Here is a 17,949-nt window from a genome sequence, read left to right on the forward strand (position 1 = left end):
CGAACCTCCAAGACATATTAAAAAACAACGGAGCAGCGAGAGAGAAGCACATCATTACGGATGAATCTAAAAACTCAAGAACGGTGAGCGATCTGCCTGCAGATAAAAATACAGCGAAAAAGAAAACTAACAGTCCCGCGCAAAATTTCGAATGGCAGCCATCTTGGTTTCAACAGACCCCTAAGATGAGCGAAGCAGAGCCAATCAGAAAGCAGGATTCAAAATATCTGGCGCGAAAAGCCTTACTCGATGCAAGAAATGAAAGGGAGAAAATTTACACCTCAGAAGAATCAGACACAGAAATCGAAGAAGCTTCAATAGATATGCGGGTAAAGTCAGCAATGAAAACGCTCTTTGCAGCATTTGGACCAAAATTGAAAATCACTAAAGAATCAACGAAAGACAGCAGTCAAAAAACAAAGAAAAGACAAGCAAGCAAGCAAACATCTCAGAATCTACCCGCTTCTATCCAAACGACGAGAGCACCGACGCCTGAACCCAGAGAGCCCTGCAGATACCACCCCACACCACAGACGATCGCAGGGACCAGCGTCCTCAACGAAAGAAAGCGAGCGCCTGCTACTACCAGGACTCCCAAGATCGAGCCGGAGACCGATTCCTCGGAGGAAGAGCAATGCGGGGGAGCTGCAGCAGCGAGAACCTCTCACGACGGCTTCAGGAGCGAAATGAACAACGCGCATGTGCAAGACTACGCAAACAGCTTCGGAGGACATGAGGAACGGAGAGAACCATTCAGACTCGTTGCAAGCATACCCACGCCATTTTGCAACTTTCAACATTTACAAGATCACGGACTACCCCCAGTTGTAAGTAATGGATCCAACAATATTGGGAATTTGCCCAATGACTTCCCAAAACTAAGAATAGATGGTATTAATTTGCAAGAATGGTGTCAGCAGCTCCAGGTTGTCTTTCTAAAAGAAAACTTATTATTTTTTATTACTAACCCCCCAAAAAGACCTTGGACTCTAAAATTGGACTGCCTACACCATAGAGCATCTTTCTTATTAATTTCCAGTATATCTCCTGCCATGTACCACAGTATTAAGCAAAATCTGACTGTCTCAGAAATTATTCAATGCATGTTTAAATTGTTTCACAGTGAAAGTGTAGCCACTACAACAAGAATGTCTAAAGATTTCTTCTCAGCTAGGATAAAGCCAGGGGTTACCATAAGTGAACATTTAATATCTTTAAACAAAATCAGAGCAGAACTGCATTTAAGGGGGGAGATAATTTCAGATCAAACAATGAAGAGTGTTATCATTAACTCACTAGACCCATCGTGGGATAACTATATATCACATTTAGACACAATCAATTTAGGATATTTATCCATAGAAAATCTATCTAATAAGCTAATAGCTGAAGATAATTCAAGGAGGAGTCGTTGTAACAATCACATGGAACATAAACAATATAAGAAGGTAGCATTTCAAGAAAGATATCATGAACCAATTGGATGCCACAACTGTGGATCCAAGGAACATAATAGGAGAGATTGTCCTAAACTCCTCAGAGAAAGACAAAAATCAGACCATAGAAATAGATACCACAACAGACAGTCATCCATTGATAGACATAGATATAGAAGTCCACCCAACTATAGAGAACATAGAGGGGGCAGGGATAATTCAAAGGATAGAAGGTCTGGTTCACTGAATGGGTTAAACAAACATGACAACACTAACATACAACAGCCAGAGGACAACAATTGGCTTATTGATTCTGGAGCAACTAATCACACTACAAATAATAAAAATATATTATCTTCATTTGTAGAAGATAAATTTGTAATTAAAGTAGCTAATCAAGAAAAGGTCCAAGTCATAGGTAGAGGGAATATAACCTTACCTGGCCTAGGAAAAATAGAGGGGGTATTGTTAATACCTGAAATACCTCATAACATACTTAGTGCAATAAAACTAAGCAGAGATTCTGACATAAATATTGTGTTCTCAAAAGGAAGAGCAACATTAGAGAAAAACAGAATAAACATAGGTACTGTGGTTATCAAAGGAGGTCTACCTTATTTAATGACAAAAGAGAGATGGTTACACAACATTGATTCCAACATGGAAGATAACAATGATATAGATAATGGAGACAATAGTAATAGTGACAATGAGGAACATGAGATAATTCATAATCACAAAGACACATCCAATGACAAAAAACCTAAAATTGGTAAACCAATTCATGATGAGTGTGCTCATGTCTTACATAGGAAATTAGGACATGCCAGTTTTCCCGTAGTACAAAAGATGACTGAACATGCTGAAGGTGTTAAAATAAAAAATTGTAAAAACTATTTGGAATGCTCAGTATGTAAATCTACAAAACTCAAAACTAGTCCCAAACCCAGAAAGTCAACAAGATCAACCAACAAAATTTTTGACTTGGTACACATGGATCTAGTTGGTCCATTAACACCATCAATCACATATAGAAAACGTTATTTTCTAACCATTGTGGATGACTATAGTCGTTATGGGTTTGTCTATACATTAAAGCACAAAGATGAAACTTTTCAGAAATTTAAGGAGTTTTACAAACGTGTAGAAACGCAACATAATATTAGAATAAAACAAATTATGACAGATAGGGGATGTGAATTCATGTCAAAGGAATTCTCCCAATGGCTAAAAGACAAAGGGATGTTACATTACACATCTAGCCCTTTCTCTGCATTCCAAAATGGAGTGGTAGAGAGAAAGAACTCAACATTACAAACCATGATTAGATGCACATTAGAAGACGCTGGCTTAGGTAAACAATTCTGGTCAGAAGCTTTACAATATTCCAATTATACACAAAATAGAACTTGGTCCAGCATTGTAAACAAGACACCATATGAAGTAATGTATAGTAGGAAACCCAAAATAGCACACATGCACATATTTGGAGTCACTGCAGACGTACACATACCTAAGCAATTGAGACGTAAAGGTGAGAACGTATCCAGAAGACTTAGGTTCATGGGATACGAAACAGGCACAAAAGGGTACAGATTTATCGATAATAATAACAAATTTATAGTTTCCAGAACGGCTGTATTCCATGAACAGGCCAACTGGTCTAAAATACATCTTAATGAAATATTCCCAAACACTAATCCAGACACTAAACGTCAAGAAAAAAGGACTAGAGAAGAATACAATCACAACTCACATAAAAACAAAATCAAAACATGGACAAACAGTCAACACAAAATAAAGACAGATTCATTAACAAAAAAGGAAGCAAGGTATTTACATGACAATGATAGTAAACCAGAAAGAACAATCAGAAGTAACAGAAATCAAGTGCCAAACAAATACAAAGATTATGTAATGTATATGGATGGAGAAACATCAACACCAAACACATACGAGGAAGTGTTAAAACTTCCCTCCGAAGAAAAGAAAAAGTGGGAATCAGCCATGACTAAAGAGATGGATAGTCTACGAGAATTAAATGTATTCACACCTACACCTGCACCTAAAGATAAAACTGTTATTGGCACCAGGTGGATATATAAAATCAAAAACTTAGAGGGAGGCAACACCTTATACAAAGCTAGACTAGTTGCACAAGGTTATGCACAAAAATATCCCGAGGATTACACAGACACATACTCTCCCACAGTAAGAACTGAGAGTGTTAAAACAGCTCTGGTTATAGCATCAGCACTTAACCTTGATGTATTCCAATACGACATACAGACTGCATATCTACATGCAAAATTAGATAAAGAAATATATGTAACAGCACCTCATAGTCAATACACAAACAAAAATGAAACGTGGTTGCTAAACAAAAGTTTATACGGGTTGAAACAATCTGGCAAACGATGGTATGAATGTTTAGTCAAAGTACTCAAAACTATGAATTTCAATGCTACTACTGCTGATAATTGTTTCTTTGTCAAAAGAGAGGGTGATTCTCTAGAATTTGTGTTAATTTATGTGGATGATATTTTGTATATAGGTAAACATAAAGAGAGGAGAGAGACATTTGTAACAAAACTAAATGAACATTTCTCTTTGAAATCATTAGGTAAGGTAAATAAGTATCTTGGAGTTCAAATCAGTAAAACAAAAAGGGGATTCAAACTTTCTCAAAGAGATAAGATTATAGAACTTTTGAACAAATGTAACTTAAATAATGCTAAGCCCTGTGACACTCCCATGCAAACTGATTTTTTGAGGAACACAGATGAGTCATCCCCTGAATTTAAAGATAATACACTTTACAGATCAGTCATCGGTTCCCTTCTATATATTTCTAATTGGACTAGACCTGATATTGCTTTGCCTCTCAACTTGTTGTCTAGGCACGTCAGCAAACCATTATTATATCATTGGGAAGCTGTCAAAAGAATATTAAGATATTTAAAGAATAGTTTAGACTTCTGTTTATTATTGGAACCTAATAATGTCAAAGAGCCCATCCTCACATGTTATGCCGATGTGGATTGGGCTGGCGATACCACATGTAGAAAAAGCACATCTGGCTATATATTTTTCCTTAACGATTGTCCAGTTTACTGGTACACTGGTAAACAAGATTTAGTAGCCACCTCAACGACTGAGGCAGAATATGTTTGTCTGTCTAAAGCCTCAAATAACCTCATATGGTTTAATGACTTATTGTCAAACACTTGGAAGAAACCTTCATTACCATTTATCATGCATGAAGATAACAAGGCTGCTATTGAAATATCTAGATCTGATGCTATTGGACAAAGGTCCAGACATATAGATATAAAATTCAAACATGTGAGGCAGTTATCTCAGGATGGATTTATTAAAGCAGTTCATTGCGAAACATCAGAGCAAATAGCTGACATATTGACAAAGCCTTTGCCTTCTAAGCAGCATAAATACTTGACTTCTAAATTACAAGTTTTATATTGTTCTGAATCTGAATGTAATTGTTGTAGTATATCGAATCGGCATTTAGAGGGGGATTTGTCACAAGTAAATGCCTTATTCTTCATTATGTAAATAGTACATGACCAGGGTATCAGGGGTTAACTTATTCTTCACTACTTAATATATTCATATTTAACCACTCCCATATCTAGCTCCACCCCATGTATATATAAGGAGCTGTATGCATTCCTTCTGTGCTTCTATCTGTGATTATTCAGTGAATATAGAATGCCTTCTGTAAATAAACAGTGCTTTATTTGAATATCTAATTCTTAATTCATTTATTGAGTCTGATCCTGAAAATATCGTAACATTCCTATTATGCCTTAATGGTTTTGCCCTGTGTTGGCTCTTGGGTGAGGGCTAATCTGCCTTTGTTCAGACTTTGCTGCAGGGAGTAATAGATTACCAAATCTGCATTTCTAAAAGCTGTCCCAGCTCAATATCTGCTTGGGGGCTGGGGTTCTGAGTTTCTGTCTCCCTTAAGATTTTTTATTTCTCTTTTATTTTATCATGTCTTTTAAAATATTTCCTTAAAATATTTCATTCTTCTAGGAGAGGGGTGGGTGCTAACTTTCTACACCATCATTTGCAAGCTTATAGATTTCTCCAAACTTGATTTCTCCAAATAGATTTCTCCAAACTTAAATTCTATTAATAATTGCAAAATATTTTGTTTCTCAGCATCCTTGATCTAGTATTAACATTCTCATATCCCTGTATCAGAGACACATTTTAATAATCTCTGCAGTAGATATATTCAATGCACATATCTCCATGATCTCATTTATTTGCTCTCTGGTTGATGACTAGTGCAAATGTACAGAAATCTTTTTAGAAAATGTTAATCAAAGCATCTTGTGGTGGTTCTTGTTCAGAAAAAAAAAGAGGTCAGTAATTTTGGTGGTCTGGAGTGTTTGTCTAAAGCATGTGAAAAAAAATGTATACTATGGTAGTACTATCAGTGTATTTCCTCCTGTATAACACAATACTGGCTCCTTGTGGCCAAATGGTGTGATTTTATTACAATGCTGACTGAAAATGCATAATCCAAACATCAGACACATAAATTCTGAATTACAACCAGAGGTCATTGTATTGTGAATATAAATGCAAAGCAAGAGTGTATCACAAAACCAACTAGCAATCATTTCCATTGTTTAGATAGGAACAGATTATCAACTAAAAGTTGCATCTCTAATTTGGGTGGTTGTGTCATAACAATAGGATGGATTAGTGTTAAACTAATTGTCAGTTGTTTTAAAGCTAATGGTTGAATAGGTATGCTAAAAGGATAGTATTTTAGGAGATAAAAGACCCAATCACCTAGAAATGTATCTCCCCAGACATGTAAAATAACCAGGGAACTTGAGATTTACAGGTTTATTATATGATCTGATATGTGATGGTTTTAATTCTATAGGTTTTTTTTTTAAAAAAAAATAAGGGCCATAAAAAAGGGAGTTTATATGTTTATAGTGTCTAATTGCTTTTAGCTGTAGAGGAGTATATTTTGTAAGATGAGTGGCAATATAAATCATTTAAATAAATAAATAAATATTCACTATAGAAAATGACAGCAGCCAGGAATTTGAAGAAAGTTCAGGAGGTCCAACCAGGCTAGTACTCAGATAGAAGACCCCCAGAAATCTTACAATTACAATTATATGCTACATCCCCAGAAGGCAGCCATGGCAAATCATTTCCATGCTTTTGCCAAGATAATTTCACAGTACATGTACAGGCAGTCCTCATTTTATGACCACCATTGAGCCCAACATTTCTGTTGCTAAGTGAAACATTTTTGTTAAGTGAGTTTTGCCCCATTTTACAACTTTGTTAAGTGAATCACTGGCAAATTAGTAACAGTTAAGTGAAACTGGTTTCCCCATTGACTTTGCTTCTCAGAAGGCTGCAGAAGGTGATCCCATGACCCCTGGACACAGCTACCATCATAAATATGAGTCAGTTGCCAAGCATCTGAATGACAATTTCTATGTGTTGTTTTGATAATATTTGTTTGGAATACAGCCCATTCCTGAATACTTGCTACAATAGTATGTATCTCTAAAAGTTACTATACTTTGCATTATAGAACATTCATCATAAATCATGTGGTAGAGAAACTTTGGCAGCATTTAACGAACCTAGGCTGAAGTGGAAAATTTAAGCAAAGTTGGATTTGATTGGGGGATCTGAATGGGACTGACTGGGAAACCACCAAGATAGCACAGGATTTTTGGCTAGGCAAGGAAATGTTATATCAAATGGTATAATATGAATGACCAATAGGAGGCACTATACAACCAGTTACAACCCTATTGACATTTTCTGTAAGCTGCTGACTACCAGGCCAAAATAGCTCGAAAGCTAAATGCACCACATAGTTAAGCTTGTGGGTTCAAGTGTTAAACACTGGATTGAACATAGAACATCTAGCATGAAGGATATCTATGTCTAAGTGTCACAATAAGGATGAAAGTATGTACATAGTGCCTCCTTCTGTTCAATAGCTAATATAACATTTAAAGCAAGATAAGGCCCCACCCTTAAGGGGAGACAATCTTAATGCCTCTACATGAGGCTCAAACCAGGGATGAAATCCAGCAGATTCTGACAAGTTCTGGAGAACCGGTATTGGAAATTTTGAGCAGTTCGGAGAACCGGCAAATACCACCTCTGGCTAGCCCCAGAGTGGGGTGGGAATGGAGATTTTGCAATATCCTTCCCCCAGGAGTGGGGAGGGAATAGGGATTTTGCACCCTGGAGTGGGGTGGGAATGGAGATTTTGCAGTATCCTTCCCCTGCCACGGCCACCAAGCCATGGCCACCAAACCAAACCACACCAGCCCACCAAGCCATGCCCACAGAAACAGTAGTAAAAAAAAATTGAATTTCAACACTGGCTCAAAACAATACATATCTCAAAATTCCCCAGCAGGAATGCATACTAAAAAAAAAAAAAGAGAAAGACATATCTGCATAGTTTCTTTAAGGCAAGGAAAACAAAACACATCTTAGAAAGAAAGGGATGTCAAATATATATTATTACCAAATAAATTAAACTGCCAAGAATCAAGCTTGATCACAGGAACCTTTATTTTTTTAGGGTCTGGGAAAGCACACACACCAAACACAACATGCCAGTAGTAGCTGCACCCATAACTAAAAATAGGTGGGCCCACTCTCTTCAAAGTAAAAGCTATATAGTATGATAGATGCAAGTTTCCTGCAGGGAAAAACCAGATACCAAGTTTATAGAGACCAAATTAAAAGTTTTTTTAATGGCTGCATTTGTAATCATGCCCAATATTTAAACATTAAATAAAATAGTTTATTTTCCATACATGCTTTTATAGAAGTAAAAATTTCAATGCTTAAATTCCCCAGTCAGGGGTGCGTGGCAGCCATTATATAAGCTAACAAAGAAGGGTGTTGGATAAGTTCTTCTGTCATTCAAAATGCTGACATTACTGATGCCTTAGTATTTTTTAAAGCATTTTATTGTTTTTATTAGTGATTTATAAACATTGTTTATCACTGATATTTCTTCTATGTAATTTTTTAGAAGCTTCATAATATTTGTGTCAAAAAATAAATACAGTGTTGTAGTTTTAGCAAAAATATTCCATTCCCTTAAGCTGTAGGGGTGTCAAACTGGTGGCCCATGGGCCAGATGCATCACACGCAGGCCACACCCACCCCAGCTCTGCGAATGGGGGGAAAAGGTCACGAAACATCACGTGATGGCAACGTGACGCATCGAATTTGACACCCATACCTTAAAGGCTTGAGATCCAACCTGCAAAAATTCAGACAACCATTGCCATCTAGTGGTTGCCTGGATTTTTTCAACTTTTACAATTCTATAGCTAGCCTAGACAACATAATTATCTTGTTTTATACTGTGGAAATTAATAGAAACGTTCATTTGGACATTACATCATGTTCATGAAAAAAAAGGCTAGACATCATGCCTTCCTTGTGACTCACATAGAACATAACAATGCCATAGACTAATTAATGCATTTTATTCTCAGTCATCACAATTATGCACCTTAGGTATCTGGAGTTATGTCATCTGATGCTTGGGTGGTTATATGTCAATGATTTTAGTTTGACCTTTTCCTAATTTTACATCAGTGATGTTGATTTAATATAATTTTTATACTAGCATGAACCTAGAGAGTAAGAAAGGCAACCCAGCATTCTGTTTGCCACATATGCTCCAGAAACAAATCCTGATTTAAGCCTAGGCAAGGAATAACAAAATTAATTATTGCAAAATTCATGGCTGAACTTCCATACACCCTCAGCACAATTCCTTATATTAAATCTTCCAAAGCGTGCTTTCAACATTGATCTTATACTTGCTTAAAGTCCAATTCTTATACACACATATATAATAATATAACACAGAATCAGGTTTACAGTGTTGATTGGAATCAATGTTCATACGCAAACACTTTCACTGAAAGTACACAGATCATCAATCAATAAAAACTGATCAGATTTTAACATCCGTCTCTCAAATCCAAGCAGCAAATAATTCCCCACAAAGGACTAATTGGCCATGGGAAGATCAACAATCAAAACTTTTACCATTTTCATGATTTGGACACATAGAGGGAGAGATCTAGATAGTGACTATGACCTGTGATAAAGCATTCTCAGGTATGATGCTGCCAATAACTAATGCCACCACCAAGTGAAGTTTGTCATTTTACTTTATACCTGATAAATTTCTCCAATGGACAATGGCAAGTATAAAAAGAAGCCACACCCTATTCCAGTTTTTTCTCAACCTAAGTCATTTGAAGATGTGTAGACTTCAACTCCCAAATTTCCCTAGCTGACATGGGGAATTGAATTCTGGGAGTTGAAGTCCATACCTCTTCAAGTGGCCAAGGTTGAGAAACACTGCTCTATCCTATGCCCAGCACATTAATTTATTTTATATGGAGTCAGATAGTGCTTTTGGTGGAATCTAACATACTCTAGAGGACAACAATACAAAACAAACCTTAATACCAGTTCAGATCTCCTTCATATACATTGCTATCTACTGTAAAAAAAAATCTAGAATAATGCTAAGGGTAACCAGTCACTTAAGCTTATTGAGAGCAGACCAGCATTAAGTTTCACTTTCAATTATTTTTGAATGAGAACAGACCAGCATTCAACTTTATTTTCCATTTTATTTTGGATTACTTCAAATCCATGACATTTATGGGATCAAGAATGCACTGAAGGAATCTAGCAAGTTTGCAATAAGACAATAGGACTTGGTAAAGTCTAGAACTGGCTAAGTTCTCATTTCAAAATCTTACTGTTGACAATTTTTCATAGTAATTGCTTTTTGTTAAAGGATCATTTTAATTCAGAAAATCTGCATCCCTCCCCTTTTTCATCAATAAATTGTTTATCATTTACAGGACTAATAAGCTTGTGTATGGCAGTTGTGGGCAGGCAACATTTTATGTGTTGGAAACTCATTTGAAGTTGAACGTTGAGTCCCAAAATTCTTGGACATATTCATGGCAAAAACCATATATAATTTCATTTTACTCATATTTACATGTTATTAACATTAATTACATTTATAATTCTCTCTAGCCATATATTTAGCAATTACCCCTTTTTTATCACATAAAAAAACTACAGTTTGAGAGCAACTTTTGGTTATGTCTGGGGTGCCATATCCAATTCTTTTATACAGCTTAACTTCAGCTTTTATGTCACTAGAGAAATTGTTTAGAGATCATCGTGCACATATAGAATTGATCAAGAATATAATTAAAATCCCTAAGTGTGTAATTCTGGTAGGAGAGAGTGTACATGTTCAAACAAAATTTTTAAAAATACACAAAATGGGTACTGTACTTTGGCCTCAAGAAACAGACACAAAAGGCACCAAGTCAAGGGTATTGATCTACTGACATGCTCTTTAATACATATCAGGGTTTTCAACAATTTTGAGAAAGCAAACTCTGGCCTAAGAGGTGATAACAGCATTTAAGTTACTACAGATTCCTATCAATGTTCAACAGAATTGGCTGCCCTGTCAGTTCTGAGTATCTTTATTTGACCTTATTATGGCTATTTTGTTTATAGATGGTCAATAAATATCACACAGAAAATAAGGATGATCAACACTTTTCTTTCTATATTCAGTACTTTCCCACCTGTATTTGCACATATATGCAAACATTTTCCATTTTATCTGTTATCTTTCAGAACAACTCAGATTTATAATATTATCAATATTATCTGCTCTCCGGGTTTCTTCTAAACATCACAGATTCAACTAAGTTGTCACTACCTTAGTCAAACAATATAATATGATTTTTAAAAACATTTCTGCTTTGATAACCTGCTGTGCCTGTATCTGGCAGAGAATATATAGTTTGCAATAAGCTTTCTGATTCAAGGGAAGATACATTATTTTAATTACTCATGTGCTTCTGTATTCAGATGTAATATGCTCCTACGTTAAATAGCCAGATATGCCTATATTTAGGCAATGATCATCTTTAGTAAAGCAAAATAATCCCCTTTATTTGAACAACGAAAGATGGGAAAAGATCTTCCAGGGCTCAAACAGTGAAAGACTATCTAGAGCTACTTGATAATTCTTTGAATGAAAAATTAAAAAGTCTTTTATGTCTTTCAAATAGTCAATGAGTATTTACAAAGATTTGTAAAAACAAACAAAAACACATGATGGTCCTATGGTGGAGGCGCATCCACAGTATGTCCTTCCATGCGTACCTGTATTCAATATCAATTTAATTTAGTGCTCAGATTTGAGGACAGACGTTTTCTCACCCAATCTCATCAATAAAGTTGCTTTACTTATAGTTAAGTAATAGTTATATAAGTTTATTTATAGTTAAGTTCAAAGTAATGTTCTGAGCATCTTCCAGTAGAGTGGTTGCATTTTCCATATGGATGTTGGCCCAGGAAGGAAAGCTACCTAGCTGAAAGATGCTCATAGCCCAAGTATTGATGGCCAAGCTCAGAAGACAGATTCCCATCAAATTCATCAGTAGGCCAGTTCTCGCCTGCAAAGAAAGAAAGCAAAGAGAATAAATATTTTTGATTTAGAATGCAGGCTGTGGCTCATTACAGACTTATAAAACTGGAGCAGGCTTTAGAAGTCATCAATCCCAACCCACTGCTCAATTTAAGACATTTAGCTTTCCGTGATCTACAACTAGTGGCTGTTCAACCTTGGTCTGGAAAGAGACTCAATGGCATACCAGATATTTCCTTTTATAGTTGGATTTTTTTGCCATTAGGATGTTTCTTCTAATGTTCAGTTGAAATACATCCAGTGGTAGCTTGCTACTGGTTCGCACTGGATTGGATGAACCGGTAGCGGCGGCGGGAGGCTCCGCCCACCCGCCCGGATGCTTCTGCGCATGCGCAGAAGCACCGTGCGCATGAGTACGCATGCACGAGCGAACCGGTAGCAACGGAATTTGGAACCCACCCCTGAATACATCCTTCTTAATTTAGAACTAATTCAAAATAGTCTGAGCTATTTGTTTCATGAATGGATTATCATATTTACATCTCATCTTCCAGAAAATCATCTGTGCAATGGCTTTAAGGATGGGATTTCAGACAATTTCCAGATCAAGGAAGCCACGAATATTTCACTGCAGGAACTTCATGGTGAGTTAAACTCCAGTAATAATACAGAAATGTATTCAATGAGTTAATGTGGAAAATGTGCATTTTAGGCAATGATGGGAGACAAAAGAAATGAGCTGCTAAAGGATTAAAATTCAAATAATTACTATACTCCTTTTTTCTATTTTAAAAGACAGTGATAAATTAATATCCTCAGGTCCTGCAAACCTGATCATTAATAAAATGGGGCAATTTTGAGTAAGGAAACTGCAGTTACTTGCTCAAAGATCAAACTAGATATTTACTAGGGATAGTAAATATTCCAATACTAGGGATAACTCTCCCAGGACTAGCTGTTTAGACCTCATTTGCTAATATCTCTGCTCTGGCTGGGATACAGCCATACTATAGCAATAGCACTTAAGACTTATATACCACTTCACAATGCTTTACAGCCCACTCTAAGCGGTTTACAGAATCATCATATTACCCCCAACAATCTGGGTCATTTTACCGACCTCGGAAGGATGGAAGGCTGAGTCAACCTTAAGTCTGGTGAGATTCAAACTGCCAAATTGCAGGCAGCCGGCAGTCAGCAGAAGACATCCAGTACTGTATTCTAACCACTGCACCACCACGGCTCATAACTTAGCATTTCCTAAAGGAGGGTTTTCCAGTTAAAGGAAGCCTGATAGTAATATTTCCAAGAAAAGGCATTTCAATAAATTATTCCATCCTTTCCTTTTCAACAAAAAAAGCATGAGGGACGTGGTGAATAAACAGAAGAGGAATAGAATAGAATAGAATAGAATAGAATAGAATAGAATAGAATAGAATAGAATAGAATAGAATAGAATAGAATAGAATAGAATAGAATAGAATAGAATATTTTATTGGCCAAGTGTGTTTGGACACACAAGGAATTTGTCTTGGTGCATATGCTCTCAGTATACATAAAAGAAGAGTTACGTTCATCAAGAATCATAAGGTACAACACTTAATGATAGTCATAGGGTACAAATAAGCAATCAGGAAACAATATCAATAAAACTAACAAATGAAACATAACATTGTCTGGATAAAAATATGAAGTAGCCTGCAGTACTGCATTGTAACCACTGTGCCACCAGAGCTCATATTGCTGGATATGTTCCTAATGCTGTACATATAAAGCAAAGTTGTTATTATTATGGTTGGTCGCACAGTCATCCAGATGTTCAAACTGGGTCTGGCATTTTTGTCTACCTATCGAGTCTTTTCCAAGGACCTGGGATAGGCAGATCTGGATGCTTGATGGTGTTACAGATTTTGTCACAGGATGGAAGCTGTTCTGAGTAAAGCTGTCTTTTCCAATTGACTGATGGTGAATTTGTATTATTACTATTACTATTAGCATACAGTGTTGTTACTTTAACCAGGAGATCATAATGCTATTGCAGAATAATAGTTTGGATGCCAATTTACCAGCTCTGTTGTAGAATACACTCACATGCTTCCCAAGGTGTGGCACAGGAGGGTGAGCTGGCTTTGCACCAGAAAGAAAGATGAACAGCTCTTTTCTTGCAGCATCATTCCCCCTCTTCCCTGGAGCCACCTAGTAAATAGGCACTCCAACCAGGAAGGTTCAGAGCCGACAGGAATCTGAGTGGCTTCACATAGCACCAGCTCATCTCCCCACCGAAGTGGTACCTATTTATCTACTCGCATGTAGAACTATTAGGCGATGATGAGAGTTCACCCTGCCACAGAGTGCTAGGTTTTGAACCATTAGAGCAGAGACCATCTCCAGCATCATTAAGCCACTGAACCCCCACACCTCTATGAAGCAAGGTGTGTAGTAGCTACAAAAGATATGGAGATGACCCAAGTTCTTCCCTAAGAGTTCCAACTGGTGCCTACTATAATATACTTTACTTACAACATTTTTGTGACTATGGATAGCAATGGACAAAAAGGAAATCTTTGCATAGTCATAGAACACAAGAACCATCTTGCAATTTGGGCAGAAGTAAGCAATAGGTTTTGGCCATAGTTTTTTTTTCCTCTCATTATTAATGGCCTCCAATAGTCATGGAAATAATAATGACAGGATGTGCTCCCTAAATTGTGAGTTGCTTCATAGGTCATGAGTTGGTTTTGGGATTCCTTTTTTTTTCACATTCTTCCCAAAATTGTTGCCTCATTTGCAATCGTGCCAATGAATTACTCCACCCTAACCTCAGACCAACTATGGGGAAATTTGTAAGAATTGGTTCACATGCAGATGTTTGCTTAACAATATTCATTCCTTTATATTCTTTAGTCAGTTCAAAAGAAAAATAATATTTTTATCCAAATGTGCATATTTATTTAGAATTCTTTGGTGAACACATGATCTTTGAAAGTCCAAAGACTCCATGTCAATGGGTCTATACTTATGATAGGCTGGTAGCTAAATTGGGAAGCTGGCAATGAGGGGAAAGAGAATTGTTCCATTTTTTTCCCCATGCTCTTTTCCCTATCTATATTCCACTGCTATGAAGTTATGATGTCTCCCATTAGGTAAAATATGCAGCTACCAGGCAGTTACACGCCATGTCATATCATATCATATCATACTGTACGTGCTTCCTTTGTGGTGTAAATCAAAGCTATGCATGTGAAGGACTGATTGGGGAAACGGCAGAAACGTTCATCATTGCTTAATCATTGCTAATTCACTTCTTCTTTAAAAGTGTGTTATTTATTTATTTATTTATTTATTTATTTATTTATTTATTTATTTATTTATTTATTTATTTATTTATTTATTTTATTCAATTTATATCCCGCCCTTCTCCAAGTGGACTCAGGGCGGTGCACAGCCAGACTAAAACACATATCAATACAAAATTTAAAATTATTAAAAGAATTAAATAACTGTGGCCCAAAAATTTAAAACATTGAAACTAAACTAAACTAAACTAAACTAAAACCCCTTTGACAATTTAAAAGCTAAAACTAAAAAGGGGAGGGGGTTTCATGCCAGCCCTGCTTGGTGGAAAAGAAAACAAGTGAATTCTAGTGCTAGGTAAATAGATGTATCAATTTGATGGGAAAATTTCTTTAGAATTTTTTGGTTTTTGGCAGATGAGAGAACAATAAATCTGAAATTCTGAAGAAGTGTGGCAATTGGTTTTAATACAAAACATCTGTTTTACAAAACGAGCTTCGCCAGTCATTATGGAAGTACTTAAAACTCAGAGAATGGTATTTCAGAATTCATTCTTAGAATTCAAAAATGGTTAGAACTGGAAATATTTCCAACACCCTTATAGTGTATGATGAATGTCTTATCTTTCATTGGAAAATCATTGCTCCAGCTGTCTGCAGCCTCCCTAGCTTCCAATGTTTCAGGCAAATTTCAAATGAAAAATCTGCAAAGGAACTTTTCATTGTTTCCCCCCCACCACCACCTCCATCGTGGTATTATCTACCTTGAGAAAGTGGGGTGGGATTTTTTTTCTTTTCAAGAACAACAAAACCATCCACCCAATTTTTCTGCCCACAAATTTGGTGGAAAATTCAAAACACTATCTCTATGCACCTCTAATTTAAACATATCCCCTATTACCTTCAGACTAGCTTCAAATATCTATCTGGCACACCTACCTGTCCCCATTTTCTACTGCTTTTTAAAAATTTCTTACTGTAAACTAATTTTGAGCTTCGTATGATAAACAATCTATAAGTGAAATGGTAACTATGGTGACATGTGGTACTGCAAATTAACTGAGCCTATGGGGCCAAGATATCAAGATATGGGGCCTTGGTGGCGCAGCGGACTAAAAACTGCTCTTAAAGTAGTACTTAGCTGCCAGCTGCCTGCAATTACTGCGAGTTCAATTCTCACCAGGCTCAAGGTTGACTCAGACTCAGTCTTCCATCCTTCCGAGGTAGGTAAAATGAGGACCCAGTTTGTGGGGGCAATAAGCTGACTTTGTATAAAAAGAACACCGCTTGGGGGGGGGGCGAAAGCCCTACTAAGCAGGTATATACAAAAGTATGAAAGCTATTGCTTAAAGCATTGTAAGCCGCCCTGAGTCTTTGGAGAAGGGCAACATATAAATCAAACTAATAAATAAATAAATAAATATCCACCTTCCTGTGTTGTTGGTAATTTTGTTATAGTAATAATTACCTTATAAAGCAACTTACCATGTCTTTGACCATCAAATGGCCAGAAGCAAAAGCAATGGAATTTGGGGGTGTAGAGACTGGAAGCATGAAGGCAAAAGAGCATCCTACAGTTCCTGGTATCATTAAGTAGAGTGGATTCACTTTCAAACGAATGGCCTTTGAAAAACAGAAATTAAAAAAATGAGACTTTAAATGATAATTTATTAGTGAATTATATATCTTTGAGGAAGGACCGAAGATATCTCTCTCCACCTCTATTATGTGCGCTGCACTGGTTACCAGTTTGCTTCCAGGTCCAATTCCAGATATTATCTATAATGCTCTTTGTGGCATGGGTCCAGATTACCTGAGGAACCATCTCACCCCAATGGAATTGACCCACCTCACTTGCACCAGTAATAAGGGCATGCTTTGGACCGCATTGGCCAAGAAATTTTGGCTGGGGGGCGGGCAGAAGACCTTTCTCTGTCACAGTACTAACCCTTTGGAACATCATATTTCCCCAATATGAGATCTGTCCAGCCCTTTTGACCTTCCATAAAGGCCTGAAAATCTGGCTCTGTCAACTGGCCTGAGGCCTGGATGGGGACATGTCATCCTGTAAATGATTTTTGGATTAGAAGATCCAATTTCCATTCTGTCTATTTCTTTGCTAATTTTAATGTATTTATTATCTTACTTAAGGTATTTATTATCTTACTTAATCTTTTATAATATTGTTTTATTTTAAACCAGATTTTCAGGAGCAAGATAAGCAGCAAATAAACTTAATAAATAAATAATATCTAGCATTTGTACACTCTTTCACTAGATGATCCCATAGGAACCCACTTGACAGAATACTTCAAGGAAAGCATAATGTCAAATAAAACCCTGTTTTTATTTATTTATTTATTTATATTTATATTTTTTATTTTATTTTATTTCATCAAGCATGCATTTTATGACAGATACAAGTATAAACATAATTATAAATACATGAAAAGGATACGAATAAAAGAAAACATTAGGACAGGGACGGTAGGCACGCTGGTGCGCTTATACACGCCCCTTACAGGCGTCTTAGGAATGGGGTGAGGTCTACAGTAGACAGTCTAAAGTTATGGGGATTTGGGGAACAACCAGAGTAGGGTAGTGCATTCCAGGCGTTGACAACTCTGTTACTGAAGTCGTATTTTCTGCAGTCTAGCTTAGATCGGTTTACCATGAGTTTGTA

General features: G+C 36.6%; 1 protein-coding gene across 2 annotated transcripts in view; it reads right to left on the reverse strand.

The window, feature by feature from the left end:
* Window positions 1–10,903: 10,903 nt before the first annotated feature.
* The window catches only part of SLC13A3 (solute carrier family 13 member 3), a 52,481-nt gene continuing 45,435 nt past the window's right edge, over window positions 10,904–17,949 (reverse strand). For both annotated transcript variants that reach the window (XM_070940026.1, XM_070940027.1), the window contains 2 exons: window positions 16,752–16,889; window positions 10,904–12,001 (listed from right to left, as the gene is read on the reverse strand). In XM_070940026.1, coding sequence (XP_070796127.1) covers window positions 11,810–12,001; window positions 16,752–16,889 — 330 coding nt within the window. In that variant the 3' untranslated portion in view covers window positions 10,904–11,809. The remainder of the gene's footprint in view (window positions 12,002–16,751; window positions 16,890–17,949) is intronic.

This window comes from Pituophis catenifer, unplaced genomic scaffold (genome assembly GCF_029215685.1).
Source record: "Pituophis catenifer annectens isolate HBS135680 unplaced genomic scaffold, rPitCat1.0.hap2 SCAF_3, whole genome shotgun sequence".
Taxonomy (NCBI): domain Eukaryota; kingdom Metazoa; phylum Chordata; class Lepidosauria; order Squamata; family Colubridae; genus Pituophis; species Pituophis catenifer.